This window comes from Aptenodytes forsteri, unplaced genomic scaffold (assembly GCF_000699145.1).
Source record: "Aptenodytes forsteri isolate BGI_AS27 unplaced genomic scaffold, ASM69914v1 Scaffold426, whole genome shotgun sequence".
Taxonomy (NCBI): Eukaryota; Metazoa; Chordata; class Aves; order Sphenisciformes; family Spheniscidae; genus Aptenodytes; species Aptenodytes forsteri.
In genome coordinates this window covers 497928-520178 of record NW_008794010.1, presented here as the reverse complement: position 1 = coordinate 520178, position 22251 = coordinate 497928, and the positions used below count along the sequence as shown (strand labels likewise).

Sequence of the window (22251 nt, the reverse complement as noted above, 5' to 3'; positions counted from 1 at the left end):
TCAGCAGTGCACTCGCCCATCAGAGCAAATCACTGCATCTCCTACTCAAACACCCACTTGACAGAGGAAGCCTGAAGCGTTCTGTGTTTATTTGCTTCTCACTGTGACAATATACACCCTGATTTCATCTAAAAATAAAGTAAGATTTGTCAGGCAGACTAGCTCTGAGCATCACAGGTTTTAAGTTAGACCTTAAAGCTTTGTGATACCCAGCAGTGTATTAGGATAGCATCTTTAAAACAAAATAAAGCTGAAAGAACAACGTATGATCTGCATTCTTTGGAAATGACATTATAGAATGACCAGCCTTCTCTGTCCTGTCCCCTACTCCCTTTCATGCCTTAAAGCCCGTCCTGGCTTGCTGGCAGTAAGTGTAATTCAGCTGAATTTAGCCCTGCATGGGCTTGATCATATATCTAGCATCCAAAACTGTCTTCTTGGATGTTTGTTAAGTGGATGAATAGTACTATGAAACCAAGAATCAGTAATCTTCTGCTAGAGATACATCTCAAACAAATTCAAACTATACAAATAACTTCAAAAGGACAATGCTGTCATGTTTAGCCTTGCACTGATTATTTAGCCACCTTCCACCATTCTGCTGCAGTGGAAGGAGGGAAATCAATCAGATTATTACGGACAGGGCTGTCTTGATCTGAAATGCATGGTCTCATACGGCCAGGTAAGTCCAGATCACTTTTGCAGTGAGACTACAATGTTACACCTGCAAACTCAGCAGAAGACAGCAAGATTTGTAACCTGCAAAGTACTTAGAGAAAGTTGGAACTTCTCATAATAAATATGAATAAAAAACCCCCATTATTTTCTAAAGTACCAAGTGCTTTTCCATCTCAAAGTGTACCGTTCTTTCCCAGTCTGTGTAGAGAAGATGGTGCTGCAGTTGGCCGCTTCTGGAAGGAAACAAGACAGTAAATAATCCCTCAGGATCCAGCTGACGGGCTTCTGGATAAATGCATGCCTGCCTCATTGAAAGTAGGTCCCAGCAACACACTCTGTGCAACCTTCTGATTCCAGCTCATGTATAAATGCTAAAAGCTCCATCTTCCCTAAGACGTGACATATTTATTAATTAGATATAAATATGATGTTTCTGATACAGAGTCATTGACAGGTAATAAATGATGTCAGTTGGCATCAACTTCCTACAGTGCTATGCCTCCCTTATCTGAAGCAGCTCTCCAACTGTGTTGTATGGCTGCTAAACAGGATTCCTCCTCAAAAAGGTTTTCTTCAAATATTTGTTTGGGACAAGCCTACAAAGGTATAAAGCATCTGCAAAACCTCCAGGGATTTCCAAAGCAGGGTTGGACCTCAGGCTTGTGGAACCTTCTCTTTAAAACAAATCAAAGGAAAAAAAAGAAAAGAAAAAAATGAACAACTGTCAGTACACTGTGGACCTTATAATTATCTTAAGCAGTAAATTTCTGCTTCCCCTGAGGTGCATCATAATGTGTATTTAATGATATCCTCCTTTTCCCTATATCCCTAGCTGTTTTATATACTATAAATTATGGATGAGCTTCTGTTTATATATGCAATCTTTTAGCTGTAGAATAAAGACCACTAATACAGCACTTAGAACACATCAGGATGCCTGCACTCCGTCAATGTTTAAATGGGTATAATATGCCAACTGGTTGTTTGCTCTCATTGGTGGTGATATATGGGAGGGAAATGGACTGAGAGAGCAGAGGAGCATCCGCCCATTGCTCTAAGCTCCTCCTATTCCAACATTGTACAGCCTTTGCTTATTGGTAATGAGAAACAGATGGTGCCATCCATCTCTTTTTATGAGATGGGGAAATAAAATATTCAGCCTTGTATCACTCTTTTTAGCATAGGCAAGGGATCTCAAAGAAATCTAAAAGGAAAAAAAGGAAAATACAGTATCTGTAGCTACTGCCACACCATAGTACTGCAGTTAAACAATCAATAATCTATTTCAGGGAGATACTCTGTGTGTGTTCCTTAATATGAAGATGAATAGATTTTGCTCCAATCAAGCAGGTCTCATGCAGTTGGTCTCTTGGCACTGTGCTGTCCTCAGCTTACACATCTCAAGTTCTCTGCATACAGCATTTACTTCGCGCTACAAAGAGGCATGAGCTGGGAGGTAATGGAGGGCTTCCAGAGCCCACTAGAAGTTTCTGGCTGATATGGATGAGCTACACACAAATAGCTCCGATTAAAAGAAAAATTGCTTGGCAGGTATAACCACACAGTTATATCTGGGATTATTACAGCTCCCCCACATACTGCAAGCAAGTGACTTTGGTAATAAAATGCAATGCAATAATAAACATGGGTTTCTAAAGGTCAGTGTTATAGCATGCAACTGCCCTAAGTAACTGAATGTTACTAGCTTTATTGTGCTAGCGAAACTGCATGTATTATCTTCTACACAGAAGACAAATAAAAATATTTGTTCTAAGATAAATTTCCAGTTTTAAATTATGAAATCCTAACTGCCTTAAGATTTGCTATCCTTACCTCCCTTTCCTCTGCCTGTCTGTCTTTCTGTTAATCATGTTTCTTCTTCCCTTTTATTTAATCTATCCTGCTTCTGCTTGCTTCAAGTACTAAGTTGTTTGCCAGGTAACAAAGTCTTAAACAGAGGAAGCTCTACTTAAATAATCCTTATTGGGAAACAGGTTCACATACGTAACTCTAACCCAGTAATAGTCAACTTGGGTAGCTTTGACAGAAAAAAATGCACTTTTATTTTGCTTCCCTTGAGGTTGTTGTGGCCACATAGTCTGTCTACAAAAACCTTGGTTATACTAGGAACGTCTGCCCTAATAAATCTGTTGCAAGAGCCCCCGTGTTAGCTGTGGCATGTACTAGTAAGAAAGGGTTTTTATCGTTACAGGCAGATCTCTGCTCAAACTAAGCCAACACACACAGCTCAATGGTAGGATGTGTACACAATTCGAGAGTTTGGGTTTTTTTGGTCAACATACTGTCATCAGTTAGGAAGTACGAAAACTTCACTTATTGCAGTGGAGCCCATGAAGGTTTGCTGTTACGAGCCTGGACTCAAGAGTTCCAAAATCCACCTGGGAGGGAGTAAGGAGCTTTGCCTGCAAAGGGCATATGGCCATAGGGCCTCTCTGCCAGCTTCCATAGAAGCTAGGTTTTGTTCTGGAAAGAAAAAAATATTGTAATTCTTTTGGCAGAAAAGGTAACTTTCTCAAATGATATACAGAGAAGAAACTGATGCAGTTTAGTCCTCCAAATCTGCTGACAGATGCATACTTACCATTTGTAACTGGATGAAAACAAAGTTCAATGGAAGGCAAGCTCAGGAAAAGGAATTTGGGTTGTTCCACCGCTGCTGATGAGAATCAAGGTGGCTGTAACTGCTCTACGTTTGCTCTGCACCAATTGCCTTTCAGTACGCTTTCCAGTAGACCCTTTGTTAGAGCTTCTATGACTTCATTTCTGTTAGCCTAATAGGCTAACATAACTGCAACTATGTTAGCTACGGGAGCAACTGGAGCTATGCTATCTTTCCAAGGGTGTCTGGTTATACTAAGAAAATTCTCCTCTATTCAAAGCAAAGCAAAAATAAAAGTCATGCGCACTTCAAAGGACAAAAGAAAACAATAAAACAACCCTAGCAAAGCAAAAGGCAGAAATGACTTTATGGGAGGGGTGAGAGAATCCAGACCAGATGGCCAAATTCATTCGTGTTTCTTAACGCACTATGGGAAGACAATTGGACCAAACGGTGACAAATGTGGTGAAAGACCCTGTAAAGAGGTAGAAAGTCCTTATAAAGCACTGTACACATCTGGATCTCTAGTACTGACTGATGGCTGCAGAAGCTTTGAAGCTGTTTGTTGCGGCTTTTCTCACCTGAGCGTGACATTTCTGCTACTCCAGTATTTTCCACAAAGTCTACTATTTCTCAAACCAATGAGCCTCCCTCTGGTGAAAATTTGGGACTCAAACTTGTTACTTCAGAACAGAATTTCAAAATGTGTTGCGTTCAAGCTTAACTCTCCAAATGCAGAAGAACAACAGGCTTCTGGTGTAATAACTGAGGATTTGAACAGCATGCTCCTTAGGTCCTGTCCTTAAACTCCAGAAAGAAAACTCAGTTGAGTCAGACACAAAATTAACCCTCCCTCTCCTGGCTCTTATGTTCCACAAGCAAGTTGTCTAGGAGCTACAGAGCAAAGTGCTTAAACACGCTCACCCTGACTTGTGATCACTTGGTTAACAAGCAGCAGCTTAAAGGTATTACTCATTCAATTTGGAAATAGGTGGCGGACGAGAATGTGAGTCTACATCTCAGCAATTCTGGCCCACAGTCTTATATTCTGGCATAAATCTATTTTCACTGGTAGTGTAAGCTAGTAAACTTAGCTGGGAACTAGGGCACAGTACACGTTCAATTTTGGTGGCTCTGCTCAGTGGGGGAGAGGTAGTTACTTGGGCAGTAGCAGGACACTTGGGAGCAGCAGCTTAAACCACTGTATCAAAATGCACTGGAACTCATCTGTCACTGTCCTCACTCTCTGATTGTGAAACAGCCTGTCCAAGCCTATAGCTTATTTTCACTTCTTTTCCCTCGCTGCTCTTCTTAAAATGTTACTAATGCAGCTTGTCAGATTTTCTTCAGCTTTATAGCAGGAGCTAAAGGCATTGTGCTGAGAAGTAAGTGAAAGAAGGAGGAAATACTCTTTAGTGTAAGACATAAATGGTGCTCTACAGTTGGGTTTACTTTTTTGTTGTTGTTGGTGGCTGTTTTCTTTAAGATGGCTAAGGAGAAAAAATTACAGAAATCTAACACTGTACAAAAGGAAGTATTACATTCAGCAAAAATCCAAATAAAAGCTAAGTGAGCATAAAAACTGTTTTAAGGAACAAACACTCAGGCATTGAGTCCTGTTAGCATTCAAATCAAGCAGCAAGATTGCTCATATCACAAACTTAGTCCTCCCCAACACACTCACCAATACAACACAATGTCTGTGATGTACTTCCATGGCCCATGATGTGCTAGGAAAGCATGCAACTGAGCAACAGTTTGCCCAGAAACATGTTTAATGCTTGTTCTCTGCAAGTAGCTACATACCATTCCATGCAGTCAATATACTTATCCATGGTTTCAGTCTTCCAGTTTTGTGCAGCAGAAAACATCAATAGTTGTGCTAAGTCACTCACCCACAATGTGTAGGACCCCCTGCGGCTCCCTGGAAAAGTCAGCATACTCTGATCTGAGACAGCAACAGACGCCAGGCCACTGCTCCTGGATGGTGGCCATTCAAAGTCAGCCTCAGCCTGTTCAGGTTTGCTTTTCTGCTTCTTTATAATCTGTAAGGTAGGGGGACAGGGGATGGGCAGGGAGAAAAAAAAGTGCTTGGAAAATACTGTCTGAGCTGTATGGAGAAAAACTACATTAACCCTCTCTCAAGGCAAACTGCCTAGGAAGAACATTTGAGTTTCCCTTTGCTTTTGCTCCAGTTCATGCAAGGATGATTCTGACAACTTGCATGCATTTCTTCTCATCTGAAGTCATACTGCTTGCAAGCGCATAAGCATCGATACAATAAATCATAATCAATGCCTGTAGGAACATCAGAGGTGAATTAAATAAACATGGAAACCTGTTCCTACAGTAACACTTTAAACATTAGCACCATCTAAGTGTCAAGTATTTTCTCAGACAAGAGTTTTTGCAAAGAAGCATAAAATACTAGATATGAGGGGAATTTCAAAGGTTCCCATGACATCTAGACACATTTCTACCGAAAACAACGAAGTCTTAGGTATCTAGGCACTATTTTTGTTTTTGAAAATCTACACCGTCTTAAGAGAGAGAGAGATCATATAGACTACATGTCTCCCTACACTGACAGATTATATCCTGCTACACTTCATTTCCACAACTCTTCTGACTCCAATTTAAAATATCTACAGAATATTATCCTATGGCATAAAAGATCTTGTTAGGCAGCTTTTGACAAAAATGGCAGCAATTCAACCTTGGCTGAGATAGGCTCTGGACTATCAAAGATCCGATAAGCAGAATTAATCCTCTAACATCCCTATTAAAAAAAGAAGGCAGATTATTTTCCATTGAGCTGCTTCTTTTCTGGCTTTTCTTGATAGCCTTATAAACAACATGTTCCTCTTCTGGTGTGTGATCCATACATTGTTAAATGCCACATCCCATACACAGATGTGGCAATTAGCTTAATTCACATGGAGGGAGACTAACTTAGCAGAGTGGTTACTTTACTGAGCACGGGAGCTCAGCAGCACTCTGTTCATGCTCGTCTTGCCTTGCTCCAGACTGTCCAGACAAACTCAAGGGGTATTTTCTCCATTTCTGTGCTGCGTCAGTGCCAACTGCAAGCTTTGCAGGGAGAAGAATGAGCTTTCCAGAAAAAGCCACGTAAATCAGACACACAGAGGGTTCTGTGATTTTTGGGTGTCTGTCTCAGCATCTTTAACAGAATTCTATTTTAGTAATCGATGTTTTCTTTGTATGTGTTGCAGATGCAGGGTTCAGTAGAGTTGGTAGGGTTCAGTAGAGTTGGTATGGTCAAGAGCCACACTTCTTTACATCGGAAAACTTTGTGCCTTTTGGGAAATGAAGTACAGATGTAAAATTCCATCGAACAGGGGCCTCCTCTTCCAAGCAAGGATATCACAGACCTGAGGGAGTGGTACCTTTCAGCTCTGAGGGTGTAGGCCATCAGTTTAAGCACTGGATTAAGCTTATTTATAAAAATTGATCTGTCAGATGTAGCTGATTAAGCCTGTACTGTGATAGTTGAAGTTGCAACTTGTCATTTACTCTACTTTCTATGCTGGTGTCATCCTTTTTGCTGTTAGCTGAGTCAAAGCTCACCAGACTAAAGGATTGTGTTTTGGCTGTTAAACAAGCTAGGGAAAAAATGCATGCCATACCTTCTGCACAATGGTTGTGGCCAGCTCTTCTATGAGGTCCTCCTTGTGTTCCTGCAAGTAACAAGCCTCGTTCTGCTTGTCCTGCATGAAAATGGATATCTGTAGTTGCTAAAATCACATAAAACCAGCCTTTCCACAGAAATGGTATAGATCAGGAAATGGGTAATATGCCCTACTGGCACCGTGGGAAGAAATTACAGGTACTTACACTGCATGTCACCTTCTGAAATGCAACATGCGTCTTGGATACAAGTTCATAAAACCCACACCCAACTCTTTAGGTATGGCATGAGATAGTCACTACGTCTTTATGTTTTCTTTTGTATCTACTTGTTTTTGTACCACTACCCAAATTAAAAGAAGAATAATTGTTCGGTTTAAATTAATACATATTTTTTGGAAAATGTTACCAGGCTGTCACTGTAGGTCTCTGCCTTAGAAATAGCTTCTTCCACTGCTTCCTCTGCAACACGTAAGGCCACAGCAAGGGTATCCATCATGCTGTGTCCTAGGTGAAGAATAAGAAAAACCACCACGTTCTTTATGTATGTACATTTTGCATAACGAGCTCCAAAATTCAGACTCATATTCTGGACATATATTCAAATCTTAGGTTGTTCATGACAAAGTTCATTTCTGCAATCCATAATTATGCACAGTAAAATAAACATCTTAAGACAAAGAAATTTGTCTCAATCTCTGTGTTACTTCTTAAATGTAAATATTAAATACAATAAAACAGTATTTTTATGTTGCTTATTTTCGAATCCAGCAAAATAGTTAGGAGGAAAATATAGGAAGAAAATTTGTAAACTTCCTATAAACACCAAGAGAATACAAGAAAGAGAATGAAAAAAATATATGAGCAGAGGAAAGGAACTGGGAGAGAAGTAACAGACACTGAACATTAAGAAAATCACACTAGAATAAGTGGGTATTAGCTATAATACCGAAGCAAGATATCTCAGCATGGTACAGAAAGGATTTTTAGTATCTTGCTAAATTTCCGCTAAAAGATTGTTGGATCTGTGAACAAGACTTACCAGCACTCTAGGCTATTTGTCCAGTAATTCAAAGTGTAAGGACTGTGTTTTAATCAAACGAGTTTTTAGCAGCATACCTTCTGTCTGTCGGTAGAATGTAGAGTCACTCCCACAAATGCTTCCTTCATTTTCAAAGCTTCCTTCAAAAAAACCTCCTTCTGCTCAAAAAAGACGGTACCGTGCATTAGTATAAGAAGTACACATTGTCAGCAGAGGCATTATTAGATTTGAATATTCACTCAAGATACGGTGGCACCGCACACAAAGAGGGATAACCAGAAAATTCCTCCTACCTTTGGTATAAACCACGACTGCAGCAGCTTTTGTACAAAACATGACTGCTTTTATACAAAAGACCTCTCATTCATTTTGGATGGAGAAAACTATTCGTACAGTAAACGAGAGAGAGAGAGAGGAAGAAGCTACTAGGTATAAAACTTACATGGTAAAAGTTAAATATAGGGAATTTGCCTTTAATATGACATTTGGGGTTGAAATAGATTCTACATTTTAAAGGGCAATGCTGCATAAATAAGCCAAAACCCAGACGCGTATACTAGTATTTATCTTCAAAGGGAACAAAAGGTTTACCTAACAGTCACATGGAGAGTGGAAGACAGTTAGCAATGACATTTAGACTCAAAGGCCTTCCTTAGAAAGGTCTCACAGAGAGTGCACATGCCACTGCAACTCGTCATTGCATTGTTCACACTTCCATTCAAGGACAAATTCAGTGAGACTACGGCTTAAGCAAAGGCAACACATAATAGTAAAGTTCTGAAGGATCCATCCCCACAGTTTTTAATTCCATTGTCTCACTTCTGCCCTCACTGACAGATTTTCTTGTCTTCATACATATTTGTTCTCAACTGCTAAGGAATCTTCTCTAGAAAAATGAATTGGATACAGGGAAAGCAGAGAGACTAATAAATCAGAATTTAATGCATAGGTCACTTCTCCCTAGAAGCTTTTATAGCATTATTCATAAGAAACACCTAAAATTTTCACTCAGGACTAGGGAGTCCACTTACCATCCTATATAATCTCAGAAAAATACAAAGTAAAGACTATAGGAAAATTACATTCTCTGTACAAATTTCAAAAGAATTACCTTAGGAAAGTATCTGGTCCAATAAATCCAATGAAATTTCAAACATTCTGCTAGCTGTGTTTTGAGTAATTTGCTAAAGTTACCAGTATGTCACCAAACGCCACTTCTGCTAACCCATTTTATATCTTCAATTACTCTTCTTATGGGGCGATGCATTGTAACACCATGGTTAAGGGAGAATTGTGTCTTTTCATTTAAAAGGGTGACACCAATACTTAATCAGCATCTTTTAACCATTTACAAACATCAATACAAAAATAAGATGTGGCCAGTGTCAGATCCTTTAGCATGCAAAACTAAGTGAGGACAATCTAAGTTTTGGTCAACTTGGATACTGAACGTATCCCATGTTAACCAAATTTTGCTTCAAACACCATGGAAATGTGCTCCAAGGCCAAACGTTGAATGCAAAATTATTTTCTTATTCATTGACTACTCAGAACTGTGATAAATTCTGGAACACAGACTAGAATACAAACTGCAATTTATGGACTGAAGATAACAGTTCTTCTGTATCACTGGCATAATTAAGATTAAACATTCTTTGAATTCTTAAACAGCTCTCTAGACACTTAATCTCTTTTTTCTCTCCACGGAAGTATTTCTTTAAAAAAAAAAAACCCAAAACCCTTAAAAAAAAAATCTTTTTTTAAATAAGCTCAGAATTTCCATTGTCTCAGCTTGTGTTAAAGTAGAGGACAATCTAAGTTTTGGTCAACTTGGATACTGAACGTATCCCATGTTAACCAAATTTTGCTTCAAACACCATGGAAATGTGCTCCAAGGCCAAACGTTGAATGCAAAATTATTTTCTTATTCATTGACTACTCAGAACTGTGATAAATTCTGGAACACAGACTAGAATACAAACTGCAATTTATGGACTGAAGATAACAGTTCTTCTGTATCACTGGCATAATTAAGATTAAACATTCTTTGAATTCTTAAACAGCTCTCTAGACACTTAATCTCTTTTTTCTCTCCACGGAAGTATTTCTTTAAAAAAAAAAAAACCAAAACCCTTAAAAAAAAAATCTTTTTTTAAATAAGCTCAGAATTTCCATTGTCTCAGCTTGTGTGTTAAAGTAGGTAAGCTAATAAGAAATCAACACAGCTGTTCTTACCTGTTACATCAGGACAAACTCCGCTCTCCAGTCTATGCTTCTTGTATAAGTTCTTCAGGACTTTGGCACTTCCAAAACACTTAAAGCGGCTTTTGACATTATTATAGTACCAATCCAAAGACTGGGTCCTTAAGAGCCTAAAACAGAAGAATAAACTACATATTGGGAATGATTCTACAACAAATAAATGTAAACAGTTTACCATCCTTTTATGTAAAAAAGGATCTTTTAGGCCTCAGAGCATAAACATATTAATTTCTGAATACTTCTTTACTGTTTGTACTTTGCAAGTGTCTGGTATACTGAGGCAAAAAAAAAAGGTAACTCATGAGCAAATATCTGCTTCACATTATTCAAGGTTTTATTTGGTTTTGCTACTATCAGAAGAGGTGCTCTCCCCTTTTACATTATAACGCCAACACTACAGCCTTTTGAAAAATATAAACAAGCCTTGCAACTGCACAGGAAGGTTTTAAAAATAGCCTTTATTTACACAGATTTACAGATAATGTAAGAACATTAGGCCATTAATGCACCACAAAAAATAACATTTTCATAAAAATATATCACTGCTTTTATTTGGGGAAAGCAATAGAGTAGACAAAGCCTAATTAGAGGACCTCAAAGCAGAATGAGCAAAGAATGGTAGGCAGACAACCTTTTTTTGGGGGGAAAGGACTCACAAATGCAGTTTGGTTTCTTACTTTCAACAGTAAGCATCACTAATGTCAATAATTCATCCTAACGGATTTGTCCCCAGAGCTCATATACTTTTATAAAGCCATGAGATACTGTCAAGCTCTGTATTCTTTTCCACATGGCAGAGGGCTCTTGCTCCACCTGTTACTTCAGTAGTGGGTGGTAGACAACCTGCACCATATTCCCAGGCAACACAACCACAGGTTGCTGCAGGGTAACCCACAGCGGACCCGTACATTTCCTAGTGAAGGCGTCACTGGAGAGGGGGATCCTAGGCACCCAACTATAAATTAAAGCTGACTTACCCAAAAGCCTCCAGGAAGGAGAAATAAGTCTGAGCCAGTGAACATGAACTAATTCCGAGTGTTTGCTTCCCTGTTTGAGCTCATTTGTTCCTTTGTACATTGCCACAATAGTTTATTTTTAATTAATTTACTGTACTTACATTGCAGGAACCAAGATATTTCTATAGAATGTGAAAACATTTCATATAAAAGTGTTTAGTATAGGCTGCAAAAGTAATGTCCCCTTTGTAATAATTATAAAAATTGGAGTCTTGGAACTAGAAGCCCTATGGAGCTTGTTACATAATTAAGCAAAGAGTCTTAACACCAAGATTTAATAATAAAAAAAAAAGGCTAAGGTTAGTGTCCAGTGTCCATATATGAACCCCTAAAGAAATGATGTTACTATCAGGAGTGCTGGACTCTCAGCACTTCCAGACTTGAAGCCATTCAGATGATTTAATTCCGTTTTTTAAACCTGGGGTTGTGGGTGAAAAACAAAATAAAATGAAAGCCCCACTGTAACCTTTAGATTTTCCTTCAGGGACTCTGGACTTTTCTTTATAAAGTGCAAAGCAAGTGACAATCCACAATTTTTGTTTAACACACACCATTTCATAAACAAATAAAGTCTCACCTATTGAGAGGCTAGCAATGTAGTTCTTACTAGGCACTGAACCTCGGCAGATACTCGATAACAAACAAATACACTGAGCCTGGGGTTTCAACTAAATGCTTCCAGTCCGGCTCCAGATTTTTTGAGTTTCAATATATTACTAAAAAGGAATATCCCCTTCATGTAAAGCAGAACATCATGATATAGTCCACTTCTCTGTCACCATTGAAAAGTGTTCAGTAGCAAACACCAGCAGTTGGAAATTAAAAATAAAAATCAATGAAGCCTATCGTATTCAAACTCTGAACTCTTAAAGTTACGTTAGTTGCTCTACTGAAGACAAAAATTGAAGAAAAAGCACATAATGGAACAGAAGCATATTTTTTCTGTATGCTTGTGAGCAATTAGATGCAGGAGAGATGCTTACAGATAATGTGAGTATTAGCCCTTTACTATCTGCTTGCACAGTAATATTCCAAGTCTAACTATAGTTTCCAGGAAGCTGGTAAGTTCCAATATTCACCATTCTACAAATATCACTAACATGTGACAAGGGCAAAAATCCTTTTTTTCTGGAAAATGTCCTTACACACGGTGCACAAATGACTGACGTCTGATGAAGCACAAGTAGCTGGTGATAGAGCACAAGCAATGGGAAGCATGCCTAGGTCGGTCTGTGAAGTACAGGATTTCTAAATTCCTATAATGCTGCCACCAAGAAATCTGTTATGATACCTGTCCAAGTCCTGACCCACTGACCAGGACTTGGCTGCTGGCACAGTGATGAATCTGTGAATGGAGGCAAATTTCTCTCCCAAACCTGCAATTCTTTGGCGTTTCGAGAACCTCCCTTCTTTGTGGGCAGGAACCATTTGCTCTCATGGAAACTGCATCAGAAAGGAACAAACACTACGTCTTCTGCTTGCTGAATTTGATTCACTTTTGTCCACTGAGTTTCTACAGGTGCTGGGAGTGTAAGATTTCAGTCAATAGCACGGAGTCACAATCATTATGATGGATAAAACTAAGTCTGCACAACTGGGTTGGCAGCAGCTTAGCAGGAGGTATTGGCCAGGAAGGATGCTCTTCTGCCCAGTGAACACAGTATTCACCACACTGTCCACAAAATAGCACTATCACTGCTGGTGGACTCACAGCACTGTGAGCCCTCGAATACATTGCTTTAGGGCTTTCAAGACCCCTACCAACTACCTTAGCACGTTTACCAAGCAACCTCAGCTCTACTAGCTCAAAACACTAAACTTGTCATCTTCTTGGAAGCCAGGTAGACCCAGTTCCTAATATTCAGACTGAGTGACAAGGTACCAAAAGCAGAAGTCACCTATCTCATTGTACAAACTGTATGAGTTAAAATAGTCAGTTATGAATGCTGACCTGGCAACTTGGGAAAAACGAGAGATGGGACCCACTGCAAGCCTGCTTTCCCACCTTTTTTCCCATGTTACCATGTTTTTCTGGGTCGATCAATACTGTTTCTGTAAAAACAGAAAGCTAACAGCACTGTTTTTTTAATGAGGTGAGACATTGATTTGCAACTAACAATTTTAGAGACAGGCTTTGTATTTGTAATGATAACATTTTCTGTATGTGAACTTTGGAAGAGTCAAAAGGATAGATTATACATCTCGAAGCAACAATGAAAGAAGAGATGCTTGCCTCTCTGTACTGGCTAATCTGGTGTAAACACAAGGATTAGGATTTTTTTTTAAATTTCCTTGTTGCTGCAGGATTAACACTTTGTGAGTAATCTAATCATCTCATGCTTCTCTCCTGTGTTGGAGAGCTAGGAAGAACTCCAATCTATGCCTCTGTCCTGCACACATTTTATAGCAGATTACAATGCCTCCTCTAAAGCTTTTCAGCCTTTTAACTTTCAAATAAGTCACAATGTCCCTGCTGACTCCTCCTGGGGAGAAAGGATTTGGAGAAGAGAGTAGTTCTCTTATAGATACTAAAATAAAGGACCCACTCAAAAGAGAAATAAGAACATTTTTGCCTTATTTCAAAATCCTTCAATGTTGACCTGTATTTTAAATCTGTATTCTGCAAAAGCTGTCCATGAGTCCAGAATAATGAAAGACTGACAGCGCTAGCATTAATTTGTTAAAATGAAACACTTCCCTTATTACCTCTAATAGAAAGTGTGCAAGTTGTCTCTGTGAAATGAAGGTTCACACTTAAAGGATATTAGTTGTATGCATTTTAAAGAAGCAGGAGTGGTTGAAGCCATTTCTCTCTCTGTGCCATAAAGACTGCTATGTCTTTATTGCTAAATAGCCTTAAATGATAAGGACATTATTTATGTTATATAGTATTGCCATGGAGTTGAGTTGCATTTTGATGTGCTTTTGGCAGAGGGGAATACTGTGATTTTAAAATTCTGCCTTACTAGAAAGTGTGAAAGCTAGGCAGACAGTTTTGGTTTAATAACATTAAAACTTGAACAAGTATTATAAAGCCTCAGTCTTATTTTAGTGCAGCAATGTGTTTGCCTTAAGAGCAACAGATAAGCCATTAAAATCTTTACAAGCAATTTTCAGTACACTTCTCACCTGCAGCACCCAAGTACTCAATTTTTAGCCTTCTGAGAAAAAAAAAAGTATACCAGCTGTGCTGGGGAGTGGGGACATGAACCATCTCTCTCATTATTAGCGATGATTCCAAGAAGTTCACGTGAAAGACTCCACTCACGCATGATGACAAGTATTCATTACTCAATACACAGGAGGTTGTTTAGTGAGTGATTTACCACTTTAATTTTTTTTTTTTCTTCTAAAACGTTGTGAGGTTTTACTTGGTAGAAAGGCAATATGAAGCTTCTGCTATGAATTTTCTCTAAAAGGTAGTACCAACTTAATGTTCATAACCTTAATCTCTATTCATAACGCAAGTTAAACTACAAGGAAGCATTTTATAACAGCAGCATTTTTCCATGAACTTTGTGAGAAGTTTTCTCCCACAAGAACTTGTCACTTTCAGAAACTAGACTGCAGCTCAGTAAGTCAGGAGGTGCTTCTGGAAATCTGAACTTACGTTATTTAAATGTCAGAGTGAATACATAATCACTTGGAGTTTCCTTGCTGTTGACTTGCACTGGAAACTGAAGACTCCTTTTCAGCTTTCCCCTCCTATCTTAGCGCATCTTCCATAGCTTTGTGCCAACAGCCAGGCCAGTAAACTCTTCTAGCCCCTCAATCTGACTCCAAAATCAGAGCCGCAGACTTCACCTGTGCATCAACAACTGTTCGTGCAAATGGTTATACCAAACAATTCATATTTCTGAGCTCACCTCCATATATGTATTACGAAATGTTAGACATGAGTTTCATGCCACCCTGCTAGAGCCTCTTACATTCACTCAAGGCGGAGGCGTCCTCTGGAGCCCCAGCTGCCAGCTGAGCCTCTTGAGGATAATTCCTCTCCCATCATCCATAACCTTTGCCATCTTTCTACCAGAACGATGGGAATCATGCTGTAGGCTAAAAGACACTATCTATTGTCTCCCTGCAGCCCCACTGATTCTGTCTATGGTCCACAACACGTTAAGATAATGGAAATCCGACTTTATGACCCTTAGGTATATAATGACAGCGTAATAATCACGGAGTAATACCTTTAAATATATTTTTTATACTTCCTTTTGACGGGAAAAGGTGCTCCTTCAAATACTTGTTTATTTTTTTTAAATGTGTTAAACACATTCCCATCCCCCCCTGGTTAGTCCAGCATTACCACTGCGTTTACTAGTAGCAGACTTATGGGTTGGTTGCAACTTTCATTATAAACTCAGTTTTTCAGGGTTTTATAACTTAATTGTGAGATGTTCCCCACAGTTCTCACTTTGTAAAGCAGGAAATAATAAAAAGTACCCAGTAGCAGACCCACCAAAGTAATGTCCATCATAAAAAAGGTCTTCATTAAACAGCTGCTTAATATTCTTGAATGGGCATCAGCCCTGAAATGCAGACATTCAGCAGCAATTTCTCAGACAATGATGATCAGCTAACAACCAATCAAGCTCACTAGAACCAAATAAAACAGTTGCTGAAAATAACTTTTATCTGGGGAAAAAAAAGAAGAAAAAAAAAGGCTTTAAAAATTGTTACCCTGTGCTTCTCCTGCTGTACCCATGCCCTAGTGTAACATCCAACCTCAGGTCACTCGAGATCTGCATTCGGCAATTGGCTAGATTAACACAGGAAGGGAGCTGCTTTACAATCCTTGGACCTTTTTACTTCTGTGGATGTGATGATTTTTTTAAATTAAGTAATGAAAATTTAAAAAGCCAAACAAACCCACCTCTGAAATACAGGACTATCCACAGATCAGAACTGCTGCTCTGTGGGAGACTCCAAAATGCCATGCAACCACATCAAACTGAAGAAATATTAGAAGGTTAAATTTCCAGTGGAAAAGCAACATCAGTGTTTAGTTTTCACTCTTTCAAAGCACTCCCAAGGCTCCTTGAACTGCCCGGAGGCTCAGCCATGGGTGAAGAGATGGAGGGGTTGGGAGCCAGGGGAAGACTGCCTGCTGAGCTATGCCAGAGCCGGGACACCGGTGGACAGGACCCCTCCAAAGCCAACCTTCTTAGCCACACTGCTGGGCAGGAGGCGGAGGCAGAGGCATGCTGCAGTTAAATATTCTTGTCTTTAACCATGATGTTCCCCCACAGGCAGGTGTCCGGTGCTGTGGGACCGACGTCCTTGAAGCCCTGCCCCTCCTGGGGAGCTGCACATCCATCACCCGCCGGCTGCATTGGCGCCATGTTACACATCAGTTCTCTGGGAAACTCCAGCTAATCCAGATTATGCTGTTTCAGGCACACCGTCTGTCACAGGCCCCCTGACACGGGCTCCCTCCCCGTACTGGCCTCACACAGAATACAAAGCTCAAGGCCTTTGTTTCCATTTCCCAGGCACTGAGTGGCCTCAGCCTGGTGCCCAGAGAAACAACTAAGATTTAGCCTGTCACTTCTTATTTACTCACTTTTAGAGTAAAATTGCTTCAAACTCAGCATCCTGAAATATTCTTTCCCTGCCAATAGCAATATTTGCTTTTTCCCTTGGGCTGATGTTTTAGAGCTTGTAATGTACTGTTCTTTATAAATTGTTAAAGTATTTCAGTTCCTTTCAGTTTCAGTGAAATCAAACATACTTCCAGCTTCAAGAATGCAACTTCACCTTCATTCCCAGGATGAATCATTACTATAGCACACAAACACCACACACATGAATAGCCTGCCAATGCTCAGTTCGCTAAAAATCAGACTTTAAAAAAAAAATATTTGAGAGCCCCCTGAAGCCCTGAACAGGAACTTCTGTACATCAGCCTTTGGCCAAGCTCATGTCATTCCAAGATGGGACTTGTATTTCCCTGATTGTTTTGCACATATCCCCTGCCCGTGAAAGGCAGCTGTTCACGCCTCAAGCACAACAGCTCCTAAACATTTAGCCCAAAAGGCCACTGTTAACTCTTCATGACGTTTCCTTCCCAAGCTTTAAGTTGAAAACCTGTTTATTTTCTTCTAATGGCATTCTGCAGATCACCCATCACTTAAGAAGTGCTGGCATTCTGCAGATCACCCATCACTTAAGAAATGTTTTTCACTCCAGAAAATGTCTTCCTCCAGTTATCCACAGCAGAGGGCTGCACCCGGATTACACTGCGACATGTGAAAGCATGGCACACTGACCCATGCAGGTGCGTCACAGGAAAGGCTACAGCAGTGCATGATGAATGCTACGCTCAGCGGTCAGCAAAATCCAAATAACAGCAGAGGAGAGACCGTCTCAAGTCAAAGCATCCACCCCAAAATGAAAACTGTCCAACCCAGCGAAAACATCATCTGTCTTTCCCACAAGTGGAACAAAACAACTCTCTGCGTCCCTCAGTGAAATCATGACTCCTGTGCCAGCAGAAATTAACCTGGTCCAGTAATAGCACTGCAGTCTATAGTATGTTAATTATTCAGAGAGCTCAACCTAAAGTATTGTGCTACATAAGGCATTTCCTAAAAATACGCATCCTCCCAACCATTCACTGAGAAATTCACTGCCCCAGTTTTGGCCTTTAAATTCCAACATGGAGCAACATACAAGAAATAATAAACTAAGGTTAGCACAAAGGAAAAAAATTAATTTCTCTTGGGGAAAAAAAATAGCTGTATGTGCAACCCTCAAATTTGCTTACTCTGTCTCCTTTACCTTTGAAATCAGCAGTCAAGAAGTTAGATGTGGGAGGAAGACAGAGTAGGTTTTATACAGAAAACCTAGATATACTTTCTGAAAGGAAGAAAGATCAAAACTTGTAACAAGCTCACCTAATCCTGATTATTGAGGAAAATACTAAAGCGTCTACCATCTGGGCCCTTTAAACCAAGCCTCGGTGACTTTCCAAAGGGAGATGCCAAGGATTGCTCACTGCAGAATGTGCCAAAGCACAGGAATCACTTGCTGCATTATGCAGCAGGCCACAGTAAGTGATCATAACCCTCCCGTAAGATATTTTACTGGCTCATAAAAATAAGATCACGAGCTATACTAGTTCAAATAAAAGGTTCGCCTAGCCTCTTACTCTGTCTCTGGCCATCAGCAGATGCTAGGGTAGAGATGACAGGAAAGGTGCAAGTGTGGAGTGACCCTGCCTTTGACACACTCTGCATTTGTCAGCTCAGGACTCCGTGTTTGACATTACAACATGTCCTCAAAGGACACTCTTTCATGGACTCATCTTCCATAGATTTGGCTATACCTAACCTAAATCTAAGCATACTTTTGGCCTCCTCAAAGCTCTGTGACGATAGATGATGATGAATGCTACGCTCAGCGGTCAGCAAAATCCAAATAACAGCAGAGGAGAGACCGTCTCAAGTCAAAGCATCCACCCCAAAATGAAAACTGTCCAACCCAGCGAAAACATCATCTGTCTTTCCCACAAGTGGAACAAAACAACTCTCTGCGTCCCTCAGTGAAATCATGACTCCTGTGCCAGCAGAAATTAACCTGGTCCAGTAATAGCACTGCAGTCTATAGTATGTTAATTATTCAGAGAGCTCAACCTAAAGTATTGTGCTACATAAGGCATTTCCTAAAAATACGCATCCTCCCAACCATTCACTGAGAAATTCACTGCCCCAGTTTTGGCCTTTAAATTCCAACATGGAGCAACATACAAGAAATAATAAACTAAGGTTAGCACAAAGGAAAAAAATTAATTTCTCTTGGGGAAAAAAAATAGCTGTATGTGCAACCCTCAAATTTGCTTACTCTGTCTCCTTTACCTTTGAAATCAGCAGTCAAGAAGTTAGATGTGGGAGGAAGACAGAGTAGGTTTTATACAGAAAACCTAGATATACTTTCTGAAAGGAAGAAAGATCAAAACTTGTAACAAGCTCACCTAATCCTGATTATTGAGGAAAATACTAAAGCGTCTACCATCTGGGCCCTTTAAACCAAGCCTCGGTGACTTTCCAAAGGGAGATGCCAAGGATTGCTCACTGCAGAATGTGCCAAAGCACAGGAATCACTTGCTGCATTATGCAGCAGGCCACAGTAAGTGATCATAACCCTCCCGTAAGATATTTTACTGGCTCATAAAAATAAGATCACGAGCTATACTAGTTCAAATAAAAGGTTCGCCTAGCCTCTTACTCTGTCTCTGGCCATCAGCAGATGCTAGGGTAGAGATGACAGGAAAGGTGCAAGTGTGGAGTGACCCTGCCTTTGACACACTCTGCATTTGTCAGCTCAGGACTCCGTGTTTGACATTACAACATGTCCTCAAAGGACACTCTTTCATGGACTCATCTTCCATAGATTTGGCTATACCTAACCTAAATCTAAGCATACTTTTGGCCTCCTCAAAGCTCTGTGACGATAGAGTCCACAGCTACATGCCGCACAGATATATTTGTGACCCACACTCCCAGTGGTAGCTTGATCATATAATCTACATGAAAATAAATCATAAGATTGCTGATCTTTAAACATATAATTTAGTTACTGGAAAGTAATCAGTATTTAAGAAATCAGGAGTAAAACATCTGCCTCTAACAGCCTTTTTGAAAACAAGAATGGAGAAGGTACAGGTGTCCCTCTCAAGAAAATAACAGACTTAACTGATGCTTTATTTTAAAAAAAAAAAAAAAAAAAAAACCAAAATAACATGTTTTTTTTTAAAAAAAAAAAAAAAAAAAAAGATTAGTTGCAATTTGTAACCCCTATATTAGCAAAGCATCATTCCTTGGAGATCACATCTACACTGCAGATAAATGTTTGCATACATTTGCTGACAGACATTACATGGAATGATTAAACATTGGCCATATGCAGTGACAAATAACTTGGTGGGTATGGGTCAGGTTTGCTCAGTGGTATATTGTGATCTTCCAGAACCGATGAGTTCAGCTGAAGTCAAGCCCGTGAAACACAAGAGGTCTAGACCTGAGGTGAACACACCTGTAAACGCGGCTATGTATGCTGATGGTTCCCGTAACCCAGTCAGAGCATTTATGCCCTCAAACTGTCCCTGAGAAATGCCTGACCTGACATACCACCTTCGGTTCAGATGTACACCCTTTTGCCGTTTATACCCACCCACGCTGCCATCCAACAGTAGATTTTTCACTTACCCAGCACTCAGCACTATGTGCATACTCCTCCATCTATGTGCATCCTTCTTCCTTTTTGGTAGTCATCTGCATACTTACCTTACTTTTCCTATGAATCTATTTGGGTCTTCTCTGAATTTTACGGTCTTCCAATCACATTTCCCCAGAATTAAAGAGGTTCCTTTGACAGAGGCCTACTGCAACTAAACACCTCCCTTTGAAGATTTCTGCAAAGGGTAAGATTTGAACAAATGGTGGCTGGACGTAGGTCAGGTTCAGTGGTTTTTGCGCATCATCCCGAGTTAATCTTCTCCTATGAAAATGGTCAGGCTAAAATAGTCTTCTTGCTTAACTTGGGCACAAAGCCATCATTCTGGTTTGTGAATGAAGGCTGTGAGTGTGAGTTTGGTGAGGACCATTTTCAGGTCTGTTCCCTGTAGAGGATAAGTGTCCTGCAGCAGGTGAGGAAAACACTGAGACAATACCAGGTATAATTGCAGTTATGGTTTGATCCTCCAGTAGGAAAACACACATAAGAGTAGAACATGTCAGCATTTAACTGAGCTATTTTGCCCTGTATTTTCCCTGTGACGCTGCATGTCAGGAACCCCTGAGCTCATGGATGAATCCATATTTGGCATATTAACCCGACTTGCTGCCCCCAGGAAGCATGTTGTGTTTTAGGATAACTCAAGTGAAAGTACGGATTTTGCAGCAGTTACAGAAGTCAATTTTTAAAAAGAAGAGGGTTTTCAAACCCAGTGCTCCACTGTAATTTAGCTGACTATAAACACCAGGGTTGAAAACACAACCATGGAGAGTTAACGGCAGTTAAAGCAATGACCTAAGAAGGGGCAGGACCTCTCTCCAGGCACCTACCAGCAATAAAAGACGTGAGAAGCCATATCCAATACAGCTCCTGACAGTATCTCAGCAAGAGCTAATAAGCTTTTGCCATAACAACATGTTTATAAGGATGTTTGCCATGTCTTACAGCCACTAGTGAATATTCTTTCTCCATTTTTGCTTTGTAAAGCAAGCATCAGTTGACTGATGCTTATTTATTCAGAGCTGACTTCTGAACCTAAAAGTTCATTGCAAGGGAGGTTGCAGGGAGCTTGCAGAACAAGTCACTGCTGCTTTCAAGGCACTTTGGCAGAGCCTTAGGCCGTGAAAGAAATGGGATCACATAGGTGTTCCCCTTGCCCCCACACATGATGAGCAATACCTAGATCACTCCCAGCAGATATACAGCTAGCCTGTTCTTAATGACTGCCGATGCTGCAGAGCTCCCCCAGCCATCGACCTAATGTTGAAAGGTTTTCTTAACATTTAAAGCGAATCTTCCTTGTTTCTATTTAAACAAGACAGTTTAAGATGTTTGCTCTTTTTCTTTTTTTTTCTTTTTTTTTTTTTAAAGGCTAAAATCTGTTTCATCCCAGATCATGTTTTCTAGCCATCTGATCATTCCCACTGTTTTTTTCCTGGGACAAGGCAAAAAAGACCCAAGTGGTCTATATCTTTGTTTAAATACAGAGCCCAGAACTGGTAATTTGAGGCCTTACCAGTACTCTTTCAAGAAAGCCAAATGTAACTGCCAGGATACAACTTAGCACAGCGCAGACCCTATGGATGAGATCCCACTGAGCACCAGATATGCCATGGTGATATTGAATCTGGGCTACGCAATGCCATGAATCACACATCCGTCAAAAGTCTTGCTGAGACTTGCAGTGTAGAAACTGCCAACTCTTCAAAAAGAAAGATCCTGTTGAACTAAGTCAAGGGTATTTTCAC

General features: G+C 40.0%; 1 protein-coding gene across 1 annotated transcript in view; it reads right to left on the bottom strand.

Moving 5' to 3' along the window:
• MYRIP (myosin VIIA and Rab interacting protein) overlaps nucleotides 1–22251 on the bottom strand; it is a 124553-nt gene that overhangs the window by 43317 nt on the left and 58985 nt on the right. Inside the window, exons 2-6 of the mRNA XM_019474862.1 lie at nucleotides 10224–10360; nucleotides 8066–8146; nucleotides 7356–7453; nucleotides 6946–7026; nucleotides 5194–5343 (exon numbers count right to left, since the gene is read on the bottom strand). Of these exons, the coding sequence (XP_019330407.1) occupies nucleotides 5194–5343; nucleotides 6946–7026; nucleotides 7356–7453; nucleotides 8066–8146; nucleotides 10224–10360 (547 nt within the window). The remainder of the gene's footprint in view (nucleotides 1–5193; nucleotides 5344–6945; nucleotides 7027–7355; nucleotides 7454–8065; nucleotides 8147–10223; nucleotides 10361–22251) is intronic.